We start from the raw sequence: 13285 nt of genomic DNA on the forward strand, positions 1-13285 counted from the left end.
CTTTAAGGACCTCTTCTCCAGCAAAAAAATGAAGTGCAAGCTCCTCAACCCATTTATCACTATGGCTATCATGATGGAGTGATTCAGCTCGCGCATCTCCAATGCCTCGACATTGAATTGGTTGACGTAGTTTTGAAAGAACTCATCTTTTCTCTATTTGATATGGAATAGGTAGGTCAATGCTTTCCTCCATCTCCTATTACTGATGAAGTGGTTAAAGGATTAGCAATCAAGCTAGTTGAAGAAGCAAATTGAGCTTAGTCGGAGGCTCAAGCACCAAAGTCAAGCTACTTTTCTGAGCATGGCCGGAAAAGCCTGCCACATCATGGCTTCCAAGGCATCGGATCTATCGTGCCACCGTAGGACTCATATTGAGGTATTTTGAGCTTCCTTGGCAGGGGCTCCTCTATAATCTTTTTGGTGAAGGGAGGCTCATTTATCATCTCAAAATCATCTCTTATGCCTTGCAAGACCTTGATCTGGTTGCTCATCTTTTTAATCTCAAAATCATCTCATTGGTTCCGGTCGAGTCCTCCGATAATTAAGTTCGAGAGGATTCTTGGTGGAAAGTAAGGAAGAACAAGGAATCAAGAGGATAGTTGCAATAATGCCGGTATTAGGGATGCTCTAGAGGGATTGAAAATTGATTGATTAATTATCTTTTAAGGAGGATCTTCAGACCTATTTATAGCAAAGATCCTGAATCTTCAGTGAATCATATCCCAACAAACTCAGGGTCATTTTATAAAAAATTGCCGATATGGCATAACAACCCAAGGACATGCCGCAATTGCCTGGCTTGTGACAAAATTATCAAGGTCTCATGTATTTGGGCGAAGGGGTTGAGTTGATCCTATCATAAGAAGGTCTTGTTCAGGTCGGGTTGATCGTTGAGCTACTAAGCCAAGCTAAGAGGCTTCAGCTCTGAAGGTCGGTGGCTTCTGATTTGCTCGTCCCATCTTCTAGATCAACCAAAGGGCTCCGACTAGGATGCCTTAGAGAATCATCGAATGTGCTTAAGCCACTACATAGATCATGAGCTCGACCAACCTGGTCGTCCCACATCACCATAGTCATTCATAGCCACATCATGTGCATATTTAACGATCGTATAAAAGTTAAGTTCATGAGCAAACGAGCAATCTTCTTACACACTACATCAATGTAGGTTCGGTAGCATTGTGGACACCCACCATCAGTATCTTAAATTGGGATCTTCCAGAAAATCCTGTGAAGAAGGAATCAAGGAAGATAGCAAATATGATTGATAGGTTGGTGATGGCAAAAGCCTTTTTTTTTTTTTTGATTGGAAGGGTGACGAAAGGGCCATCCAAATTTTTATTTCAAAAAGATATATCCAGAGGACGATAGGTATTTACACGTGTAGGGAGGGATATATTGGGTTATCGCACTCCTAACTTGAGGCCCACCTGCCGACCATGGTGGGCTTTAAACAATGGGATCGCGTGGCACCGGCTCATGCATCGGGGGATGGTCCCCAATCTCGACGCCCGTCGTGTCCAAGAGGCAGATCCCGCGAAGCAATCCTCCAGTCCTTTTTTACAGACGGACGTAGTTCAACGAACCCTAACCAAATCTATCGAGTAATAACTAATAAAAAAAGTCTTGGGAAAAATTTATCGACCCGTAACCCGTTTCGTAGCCTTCCTGCGCGTTGCCGGGGCCCGCCCTTCTCCCACCCCGATCCATCGAGCTCCAACCGCTGCGCATTAATTCTTCCCCCCACCCCCGCGACCTCTCCGTTTTTAACCAAACAGCCACCAGTCTCCCAACCATAAATAACTTCCCCAGGTCTTCTCCTGCGCTCCACTTCTGTCGCTCGCCTCCCTCCTTCTCCTTTCGTTCTTTATCTTAAAAACGAGCGCCAGGGTACTTGGAAGTGGGCTTTCTCTCACTCGCTTCCTCGGTGGGTGGTGTTCTTGTGGGAATTGTGAGAGAAAGAGATGGGCATCTTCTCGCTGGTGACGGGGTGGCCCGGGCTGAGTGGGTTTGGATCCGCTTCCACCGCAGAGCAGGTCGCCGACGGCATCGACGCCAGCAATCTCACTGCCATCGTCACTGGTCTCTTCCTTCTTCCCTCTCTTTCTTTCTTGCTCTCTTTCTCTTCTGAATTCTTGATACTTGTCGGAAATTTTTTTTGGTAGGTTTTCGGTTGAGTCGTTGGGCTCTTTTAGTTTTTTTTTCTTGGGGTTTTATACCCTTAAGATCAATACGGCAGTTCTTGGTATGGGTTCTTTCTGGATTTGGTCATCGCTAGATCTTGTTTCTTGGTCATATATGAACGGAGAAATTCATGTACTTCATGGGCTTTTCTTATTACCACTGGCTCTGTATTCCTTTCCGCAAGCCAGTCGTCGCTTTAATTAAGAAAACAAAAGGAAAGTACAAATAGAGAGAGCAGAAGCAGATATATGGGGGGGGGTAACGTTTTTGTTTTGGTACTGGGAAGCTCATGAGGTTCGCCAATTCTCCATGCTTATGCATCGCTGTCGTCTGGGGATAGTTCATGTCATTTGCTGTCTTTTCTTGTTGTAGAACTTTTCTACTGCTTTGGGTGACTCCACTTTTTTAACCAAGTCCCTGGTGGGCTCCTACTTGGGGTCCGTTTTGTGTTTGCTTTTTATCGTTTAGTTTCATTTACTTTTTATAACTATGTGGTAGGTAGGAAGAATTTAGAATTATATATACTTCCTGAATTTACGGGCTTGCTTCTAAGGCTGCAAAAGGGTCGGATCTACCCGAGACTCGGCCCGGCCCGACCCGCATAGACCCGACCCGAATTTTAGGACCCCGTGTCCGGGTCGGATCCTAAAATTGGATCCGAATCATTTTCTGGGTCGAATCTGAGTTCACCGAACGGACCCGACCCGACCCAAATGGATCCGAAGAAAGAAAGAAAGAGGGGGAAAAAGCAAAATAGAATTTTTTTTTCTTTTTTTTATGTGGATCGTGGCATTATTGATCCGTGAGGATCCTCTCTCGGTCGATTACACTGTTGATACTTCTGGTGTTTCGGTAGCAGGCCTTTTTTTTCTTTTTTTCCTTCTGTTTTTCGGTTTCTGTTTTTTTTAACTTTTGCAGGGAGGAAGTGAGGGAACACCGAACTGAATATGGGTCATGTGCCAGTTTTCTGCAATGGAATTGGATTTTGGAAGAAGGTCTGGGATTTTTTTTGTCCTCGTGAGAGGGGAGCCAGGAGACACCAAGTTCCGTCCAATCAGTCGTATGGACAAAAAATAGTGTGATATGAAATTTGGCTTGTAGACCGACTTAGTTAGGGGTCATATGTGCTGACTGGAGGTCAATTGCAAGTCTTTCGAGTCATGGGTCACCCAGCACCTCATAATTATGATATGACCAAATTAGATTTGCCCAGATTCTTTTCCAAAAGCACCAAAAATTGGACCCAACTCGGACCCGACCCCGACCCGACTCAGATCCGGACCCAACTCGGACCCGACCCGACCCGATCTTCAACTGGATCGGGTCTGGGTCCAAAATTAGGACCCGAACAAAAAGCCGGATTGGATCGGGGTCACCCAAGACCCGATCCGATCCGACCCATTTGCACCCTTCTTTCTATGGACTTGAAGCCATATGATTCATAGCTTTAACTCTATGGTTTTACTCTTACCAACCATCATGACCATTGGTTCTTGTCGCTGGTTTCCAACAAAAAGGTTTTAGGATTTATGATGCATTAAAGAACTGCTGATTGCTGGAATATTGGTTGGCTTAATGAGCCTTTGGCAGAAAATGGGTTTCGCCACTTGTTTAGTTACTTTTGTTGCTTGCTTAGCAAATGATCATTAAATTACAGCAATATTTGTAGGCTGCATTTGACATCGTTGTGGCTTTTTTTTAAAAAAAATTGAAAATAGAATTTTTTATTTCTATTTTTTTTCAAATTGCTGACGACAAAAAATATTCTTTTTTTTTTCTTCAACGAGGGCCAGCGATGTGGCTGGCGACAAGAGAGAGGGAGGGGGGAGGGGGGATGGGGTTGGTGACATGGTCAAAGATAAGAGAGAGCTCAACATCGGACGGAGAGGTAGTCGAGAGAGCGATATAGGAAAAGAACGTGGGGATGGGGCCCGCAATGCAATTAAGGACGAGGGATAGCTCTACATCGGGCGAAGAGATGACCGTCGAGACCTAGGGAGCTGATACAGTTGCATAGGGACGACAGGGCCAAGGGTGAGATTGGGCGAAAAAAGAGGGGTTGAGAGAAGTGTGAAAACCCACTTTTTTTTTAAAAAAAAATGAAAGTAAAATTTGTCGCTTTTACTTTTTTCAGAAATAATAGAAGTTGTTAAAAAAATAAAAACAAAAATAGGATAACCAAATATATTTTCTGCATTGAATTTTGTGTTTCTGCTAAAACAAAAAAAAGGAAAAAAATAGTACCAAACAAGCCCATAGTTTCTGAGTAACTCACCTAGTAGCTGTAAATATAATAGGCATATGGTGTTAGCCAGCAGTTGCGTGGATTACAATAATGTCATCATGAAATGTCTTCTTAGGAATTATTATTGTTATTGTTTTGTCTTTTCTTTCATGCAGCATTTCATTGCTACTTTTGGTATCTTCACCTTTTCAACTAACTATGATTTGGGATTTTACCTTAAGAGTCTGTTTGGCTGGGGTAATCTGGCATGTTTATAAATTCCATGTCCGATTACTATGTTTGGTACAAAAAATGAATGAGAGACATGGTAAAATAAATGGTGGGTCCTATTTCTATTTTTTGGGGAGAGAAGTTAAAATAAATACCCATCAGAGGGTAGTGTTTATTTTCCCACGTTGAATTACCGAGTGGAGGTAATCAAAAATTATTATTTCTTGATGAAAATGCCCTTACTTATATTATATCAATATTGTATTAATTATATTATATAATTAGTACTAATTATATTAATATAATATATATTAATATTATATTCATATATTGGCTAGTAATATTTATAAATAATGTATTAATATACTTATTAATAAATATAGTTATTGATAAATAATTAAAAATGTTTATTAATTATCAATAAGTCTAACATAAGATTTATTGATAATTAATATATTTATTTATATACCAAAACATACTAAAATTTATTTATAATAAGAGCTATATTTTCTAATATATGTATAATTAATTTAAAATATTTATTAATTCATGTAAATATATTCCAATATTTGAAATAGATAATATTGATATCGTTTATGTAAGTGGATCATTAATGGCTAAAAAATGGACCGAGAAAAAAATTTATTACTTGAATTGTTTATTCAAGGGTATTCTTGAAAGTTTGGCAATATTTTCATATAACATTATCTTCAACCAAGCATATTAATCTTTTTTTGATGCCATTTTTCAGAATAATTTTTCTACCAACCAAATGTGGTAAAACTTATTTTTTCATGCAATCATTTTTTTAAATAAATGATTCCTAGAAATCGTAAGATTACCCCATAATATGACATACCCCAACCATGAGTTTTAGAATGTTTTGACGTGTTTGCTTTTGATCTTCAAGTTTCTTCGCACTTTATCTTCTTAGTTTGCTTGTATCTTTAACTGATGATGATTTTGACAACTCAATTTGTTACTTGCGCTTCTTGGCCAACCAAATAATTGCCTTTTGGGTTGATGTGAATAATTATCAGATATTGGTGTAACTTTCTAGTTTCTAAATAACTTCTTGAACTATATCATATAAGCTCATATTATGGTAAATGGTCAGATGAATGATAATAAATTTATCATAAACGTGATAATTGTTTTGAAGGCAGCCATAAACACTTCTTTGTTCTTTACACCACTAGACTTTAATTTGGTGCCAACTATCTTGTGCTTATCTAGGGAAATATACTTTTCAGATGATGGTTTAAGCAAATAAGTCTTGAAGTAGCTTATTTTAATGCCTACTAATACTTATATAATATGCCTTAAAGTGAGATCATAGATTTTCGTTTAGTGTTTGTATTGAGATTATATATGTGTATCTGTATGTGACCCAGGAGGAGCAAGTGGGATTGGTGCGGAGACTGCAAGAGTCTTGGCACTTTGTGGAGCCCATGTCGTCATTGGTGCAAGGAACATGGAGGCTGCAAATGATACAAAGCAACTCATCCTCGACAGCAATCCAGCAGCTAGGGTTGATGCTTTGAAGCTTGATCTTAGCTCATTAAAGTCTGTACGAGCATTTGCAGATAAATTCATATCGATGGATCTTCCTCTAAACATCCTAATGTAAAGTCTGCTGTCCTTATCTTATGAAGGGTGTTTCCTTCCTTTGAACTCGATCATTATTTTTTCATTCAACCATGTTTTTACATAATTATTGGAGGAGAGAGTTTGTTGTCTCTGAGCATTGATGATTCATGGCTCTTTTTTTTAAGATCTACATTGAACTAAAATTTGACAGTCTGTTATTCTATATTTCAGAAACAATGCTGGTGTTATGTTCTGTCCGTACCAACTTTCAGATGATGGAATAGAGATGCATTTTGCCACCAATCATCTTGGTAATCATACATTAGCCAAATCTGGTTCTATGATATCTGCTTTTACTAAAACTTACTTAAGTTTTAGGCATGATACCCCATGCCATACTGAACCAAATAGTATGGGATGTACCATATCAGTTCGATACCGGTACATAGTACAGAGGGCGTACCGATACTCGATACGCCTAATTGGTCATGTGTCAGGCATACCGACATAGCGACAAGGTGGCACCAATACGGGGCCCAGTATTGAGACGACGTACCTTGGTTTTGGGAGTAATCATCTGCTCTATTTTTTTCAAAAAAATTTTCTTTGCAATTTTGTGGAGATTGTAATTTTCTTGCATCATCTAATGGGTAACCTTCTACAGTTGTATTACCTCGAATGGTTAATGTTTGTTGGATCGGTCAATTTCTTTCCGTCAGGTCACTTTTTGTTGACAAACCTTCTTCTTGAGAAAATGAAGAGCACAGAAAGGAAGACAGGGATCGAAGGTCGCATTGTAAATCTGTCGTCTATTGCACACCTTCATTCATATGATGAAGGAATACGGTTTGATAAACTCAATGACAAGGATGGGTATGTCAGCACTTAAATCTGTTAGTTGTGGTCTGTACATCTCTAGATTATATGTATTTAGCAGTAAGTGAGGCATCAAATTGATCTCTTAGACAATTTTATTGCAGTAGCTGTATATTTGATGGAGAAAACAATAGTTTTTAAGTTTATCCACTTAAGTTTTCTGCTTATCCCCTATGTTATCAGATATTCTGATAAAAGAGCATATGGTCAATCGAAACTGGCAAATATATTGCACGCCAACGAGCTATCAAGACGTTTGCAGGTACTAATGCTTCTTATTTCAATAATATCTACTCGGCTTTCTCTACATTTCAATCAGTTTTTGCAGCACATTCTCTGTTTTGTGATCCATTGTATTCATATTATATAAAAAAATACACAACAAAGGGATGATGATTATTGCAGTAAACTACCATGCCATCAAGACATGAGATTCTGTTGTGCACTACAGAAGCAAAGTTCCATAATCCATATCTAATTTCTTCTCTTATGTATGGTTTTTGATATCTAGAATTTGGTTCTTTGTGTGATTTTAATACAAGAGAAATGATCATTTGGACATACTAATCTTCAGTGGACCTGACTCCAGTTCAAATGAGTCGATACAGCTTAGGCATGTTGTACATTTTAGGGTTCTCTGTTTGACTAATATTGTCCATGTCAAGCAAAAATCTAGGTATTATCTCCCCATGATTCTATCATACATGTGCATTATATTGGCTGCATATATGGAATGCATATTGTCCTTTTGATCTGTATCCCAGGTGTCCATTAATATATATTTTGTTAGACTTCCATGAAGATGTTAGACAAATCTCCACATTTTGCATAACAGGAAGAAGGTGCAAATATTACTGTAAATTCTGTCCATCCGGGATTGATCGTGACAGCTCTGTGGAGACATTCTTTTCTTCTGATGAGTATGTTGATTAGTTTATCATACTTCATAAAGCAAGAACTTGTTTAAGCATGAATAACCTTTGTTTGTTTTGCTGGATGCTGGTTGTTATCTTGCAGGGGTTCTAAGATTATTCACTTACCTATTTTGGAAGAATGTACCACAGGTATGCAATCAATTGTACACTAGGCTAATGACATGAGAAAGTGTTCTTTTCCATGACATCAATTAATAAAATTGTAGATGAAATTCAAATTTGATCCGCATCATCCATAAGTTTTTTTTTTGTTTTTTTGACTGGCTATTTCAAATATTATTCGAAGTGGAAGTCGAATTTGTCCGGTGCTAGGTGTTTCATCTTTAGCAGTTCATCTCTTATTGAGTACAGTGCAGCTGCTGAACATGCAATCCATAAATATCTGGAAATACAATACTGAGTTACTTTTAGGAGCAGGTTTCGAAAAAGATTCTTGTTTAGCATTCAGCACAGTAAATATCATAGTCATGTATCTATAGTAAAGATATCATGTTACTTCTGGTGTATGCATACCTCTTACCAAATTTTGGTTTTATGAATTTCATTTTGTTGATGAAATAGATTCTATATGCTGGAAATTTATCATTAAATTAAATATATCATGAAAAGTGTTCATTTTATAATAAACTTTGTCAGACGAAGCTATATTTTGTGGTAAGAATGTTTAAGATATTTTGAATGATTATATGATGCACAGGTCCGCATGAATGTAAGATGAGCATAACAGAGTTAATATATAGAGGTGGATGTGTTAGTTATGAGGGACAGCAAAGAAGATCAGAAGTGGAACTAGTAGATAGATTGGAGAGTAGATCATTAAGATAGTTTGGTTAATTGCATTATAGGCCTGAGAATGCCCCATTGGGAACTGAGTAACTGAGTACAAGTTAATAGGAACACGGCAAAACTAAAAGTGAGCAATGAGGATGATCTGGAGGCATTTCTCTTTATGGTGAACTTTGTTTAGTCCAGATAAGAGCGAAAGCAACATAGGCCCCACATATCTAACCCCAAGTGGATTGGATGAGGAGTTCTAATGTTTGTTTATTTCATTACCAACATCTAATGTGTGACTTCCTCTACTGACTTCTCCTGCATGTATTAGAAATCTGACAGGGGGGCCTGTTTGATACTGATTTTATTTTTTCGTTTACCTGCATATTATATCATGGAGATTTATGTTGGAGATAGCATTTGCACATAACTTCTGCCATTCCTTGCTTTTATTTTCACATGAAAAAGCAATAATATTGGCTGATAAAGAGCTCTTAAGGTTTTACAAACAATCTAGCAAACAAAATGGTTTCATGACCCACCCATTCAGTCTAGTTCAAAATTTCTTCTTGGATTTTTGAAAACAAAAGCAATACCAAATGGACCCTAAATTATTTGCATCTAAGTATGTAATACAATTAATTTTCATTTGATTGAAGCATTGTTCTATATCATTATGAGCCTTGAGTAGTTGCAATAAGATGTTGGCAAAGGTTGACATATCTCTGCATGAGCTTTCCTCGCATTGTATGGATCAAAGGCATAGGTGGCCTCGCATTACCTTCTTAGGTATGTTTTTGTTGGAAGGGAAGGAAGAGAACCCTCGCATACCTTCTTATCCCATCCATTTGTTCGAATTATAAACAGTGCAAAAATAAATACGAGATAGCAGATAGTTTACAGTCATAGAGACGGCAGCATCTAAACGATCTAGACCGCCGTGATCAAACCTGAAATGTACAATTTGAAACATTATTGAATTTTTTATGTCAGTTGCCTCCCTCAAGTAGAAGATTTTCGGGTTACAATTTATTCTTTGAAATATTGTGATTTGAATAAGAAGGTGAATGGCAGCACTATATATAGTCTTGAATGATGCATGTTTGCAGGGAGCAGCTACTACATGCTACGTTGCATTGCATCCGAGCGTCAAGGGTGTGACAGGGAAGTACTTCCTTGACTGCAATGAGGAGAAGCCCGGGGTAATGGCCGGAGATGAAGCCTTGGGCAAGAAGCTCTGGGACTTCAGCGAGAAGCTGGTTAAGTCAGCTCAGTAATATCTAGGTAAGATCAGACTAGGAGCTACCGATAGAATTATAGCACCCTCTTGCTGATATGGTGTCGGACTATCTGTATTGTCAGAAGAATATCTAGCTTCACACGAATTTGTTTCCTGAATCTGCACCCAGTTGTAATCCACATGCTACCACTGATTCCCTGGAACCAGTATTGGTAATACTTTGAAATGACCGGAACTCCAGTGATGTGAGAAATAAATCAATCTCTTTTAGAAGTAAATGATTGGGATTTAAATTTATGTTAATGAATGCTGTGGGTTCTCCTGTCACGGGGATTCATCGTTAAAAGCCTTTTCTACTAGGTATGCTGCTTGCTAAAAGAGTCGTGGAACGACATTGACAGATATAAAGTCTTATGAATCAACGTAAAATTGAGTTCTCGTTTCTTATCTACTGAACGAACCAGCAAACCAAATTCCTCCGTAGGCGGACCTTTTGATGTTCCCCTACAGTGCTTTTGATGTTCCTCTCTGTAGGGTCGCCTGCCAGCGCTTCCCTCCCAAAAGAGGTTTTTCCTGGTTCAAGAAGAAACCGTTCTCGAACGCTTCATTGGATTGTTGGTTAGGCTAGCTGAGCGGCGCCTCGTCTTCGGCCTCCCACAGCCCGACGGCTCGGGTGAAGCAGACGGAGCTGGCGACTACTAAGGCGGCGAAGAGCGGAGGGATTAAGAAATCGGCCTTGGAGCGGCCGAAGAGGTGGACGGGCACGCACACCACCTCCCCTGGTGGCCCTTCCACCGGGAGCCTCACGGCGCCACCGACGCCAATGCAACCCCGTGCGAAGGACGACGACGGAGACACGGCCCACACGAACGCCACCTCCGGAGAGAAAGCCGCCACCGCCACCGTCGCGGTGATGAGGGCCGTCCACGCGGCCATGTAGATGAACATCGGACTGCGACGGACGAGCATCTCCCAGAGATTCATAGCGAGGGAGGGCAGGGCCATGGGCTTGTGAATGGAAGCTGGAGTTCAATGGCGATAAGGAGGCACAACAAAGAGAGAGAGAGAGAGAGAGGATATATATATACACACACACGTACAGGAGGACGAACCATTGACCATAGAAAAGCTTCTGAAAGAGTAGGTGACCGGAGGCACTCGAGAGAAGTGCGTCCGAACGACTCCTCGTGTTCGTTGGTTCGGTTGTGCCATGCGACGCTCCCACCTTGACCTCGAGTCAAATCATAAATTTATATTTAAAATACTAAAACAAAGAAAAAGGATATGCGGGACACCGGCCAGGTCTGCCGTATAAATTATAAGACTCGGTGATCCCACTTTAGAAGATCATCCAGCATCAGATCAATTTAGAGCCTGAACAGTGCTGAAAGCTAGCTACCTGCAAATTGCTAATAGTAAGCCGAAAACTATAAAGGGGTGGTCAGCTAGTTATCTATCAGCTATATTATTTTTCTTTTTTCTTTTTTCTCCGAGAAAGATTAGGTGTGGCGAATAGATAAGCAATTCAGGTTTGTTAAATTTCCAGAACCACCACTAGTAAACATTTTTCACATTTACACCATGATAATTCTTAAGGTTCACACGTTCGCTAGTAATATTGCACATAAATTTCTACATTTTGAAATCAAAAAAATATTGACTAATGCACTCAAATTATTGGAGATCCAGGTGAATTTCATAGACTAAAAACACTGGATGAATTAATTCGTTACCCTCCAGCCAAACTTTACCGAGCTCACCTGGTGTCGCAAGCATTGGGTTCACCCTCAAGATTTTAAGGCTACTCGGCATGATCCACCTGCCAATTTTATCCGTGCGACTGAAGCGTCGCAGCTACCAACATGAGTAACTAAATGGAACAGGTTTTGCATTGGAGAAAGTAGGCGACTCGTTCATGACTAAATGGAACGTTTATATCATTTTTATTTTTATTTTTTTGCTAAACGTATATATCATTACCCAGGAAATCAGAAGCCCAGAGAGCAGCTACACAGAAGCCTGCAAAAGATGCCGCTTTAAAGCCTGATATACTCTAGTCGGATTACCATGACCCCACGAGGTGTCACAACCCAATCACATTGACACAAAATTCATTGATCAACCTAATGTGCTGATGAAAGGAGAATAACAAGGCACATGTAGCAGACTCCTATAAAAACAATGCCCCATCCTACAAACATAGCTTTCAGCAATACCAGACCAAGAATAGTATCATGTGCAAGCACACTAAATCACCACCAACAATGCATCGGACAATAAACCCCTGGTTGAACAACCATTTGATTACACTACTTCAGGCGCCAGGACTCTCTTCTCAAAACCTCTCTTGCTGCTTCACCATCTGATTGATCGCGATAAATTATTGCCAAAATCTTCACTTGATCATCCCTCCCTAGTCCTTACAGACCAAATCTCAAGTTATCATCCCATAGCTCTCCACACTACAAAAGAAATATAGTTCGGTTGCTATATCATCTCACCCATGTGACAAGCAAATCAGGCCACCGATTAAACCAAATCGTGAATCCAAGGATGTTAGACTAATCATAAATTGTAATATAACATATACAGCAGATGCATACAAGAACATATGGTAGGAACTAGTCGATCCCAAGAACAAGTTTATGTGGAATTCTAATGCAACTCCCTAGTTTTCACTTCTTTATAGAGTTCCTTCAAAAGCCCTGCACTCAAAACCAATCCTGTTGAAACCTCTTCCCTCTGCTGAGGGGTTGGTACTTGCTTCTCTACTCTGAGCAGCTCTAAATTAAAGAACGGAAAAAAATTGCTTTGCAACCTCCTCCCCCTAAAAGAAGCATAATCTGTTAAATTTGAGAATAAATTTAGTAATTCTATCCCCATCTTATGCCACCAAGATATAGGAGCATCTCCAGCATGTTCTTCCTAGGAATTCTCTTCTCTATGTTCAACCATTGCCATCACCTTCTAACTATCATCCGAAATATCTATGAATTTATTTGATCAAGTTCAACAAACCAATCCATCAAAGCTGTCTTATTTATTGCTTGTTACTGTTTATTAAATTCTCTGCTTCCACTGTTTCAAATATGATATAGGGATCTTTCATTTTCTCAAGCTTTTCAAATTCTGAGCACCATAAAGCATATTCAGAAAATGTCAAGTACTTGCCCCCTGGATATTTTCAACAGAAGAAGCCACAGTCTTCAGATTGCGAAACTTGACAGTCAG

The 13285-nt window shown here is 39.5% G+C and overlaps 2 protein-coding genes across 2 annotated transcripts; one reads left to right on the plus strand and one right to left on the minus strand.

Annotated features, from left to right (window-relative positions):
* Positions 1 to 1767: 1767 nt before the first annotated feature.
* On the plus strand, positions 1768 to 10332 carry LOC103710888 (short-chain dehydrogenase TIC 32 B, chloroplastic). The gene is made up of 8 exons (XM_008796813.4): positions 1768 to 2082; positions 6034 to 6265; positions 6461 to 6540; positions 6949 to 7102; positions 7289 to 7367; positions 7941 to 8025; positions 8123 to 8169; positions 9924 to 10332. The coding sequence occupies exons 1-8, from the start codon at positions 1965 to 1967 to the stop codon at positions 10089 to 10091; spliced, it is 963 nt and encodes a 320-aa protein (XP_008795035.1). The 5' UTR covers positions 1768 to 1964; the 3' UTR covers positions 10092 to 10332.
* A 70-nt stretch (positions 10333 to 10402) lies between these two features.
* On the minus strand, positions 10403 to 11096 carry LOC103711350. Its single transcript, XM_008797464.2, has one exon. The coding sequence runs from the start codon at positions 11057 to 11059 to the stop codon at positions 10679 to 10681; it is 381 nt and encodes a 126-aa protein (XP_008795686.1). The 5' UTR covers positions 11060 to 11096; the 3' UTR covers positions 10403 to 10678.
* Between the last annotated feature and the right edge of the window lie 2189 nt (positions 11097 to 13285).

The sequence above is a fragment of the Phoenix dactylifera genome, chromosome 3 (genome assembly GCF_009389715.1).
Source record: "Phoenix dactylifera cultivar Barhee BC4 chromosome 3, palm_55x_up_171113_PBpolish2nd_filt_p, whole genome shotgun sequence".
Lineage (NCBI taxonomy): Eukaryota > Viridiplantae > Streptophyta > Magnoliopsida > Arecales > Arecaceae > Phoenix > Phoenix dactylifera.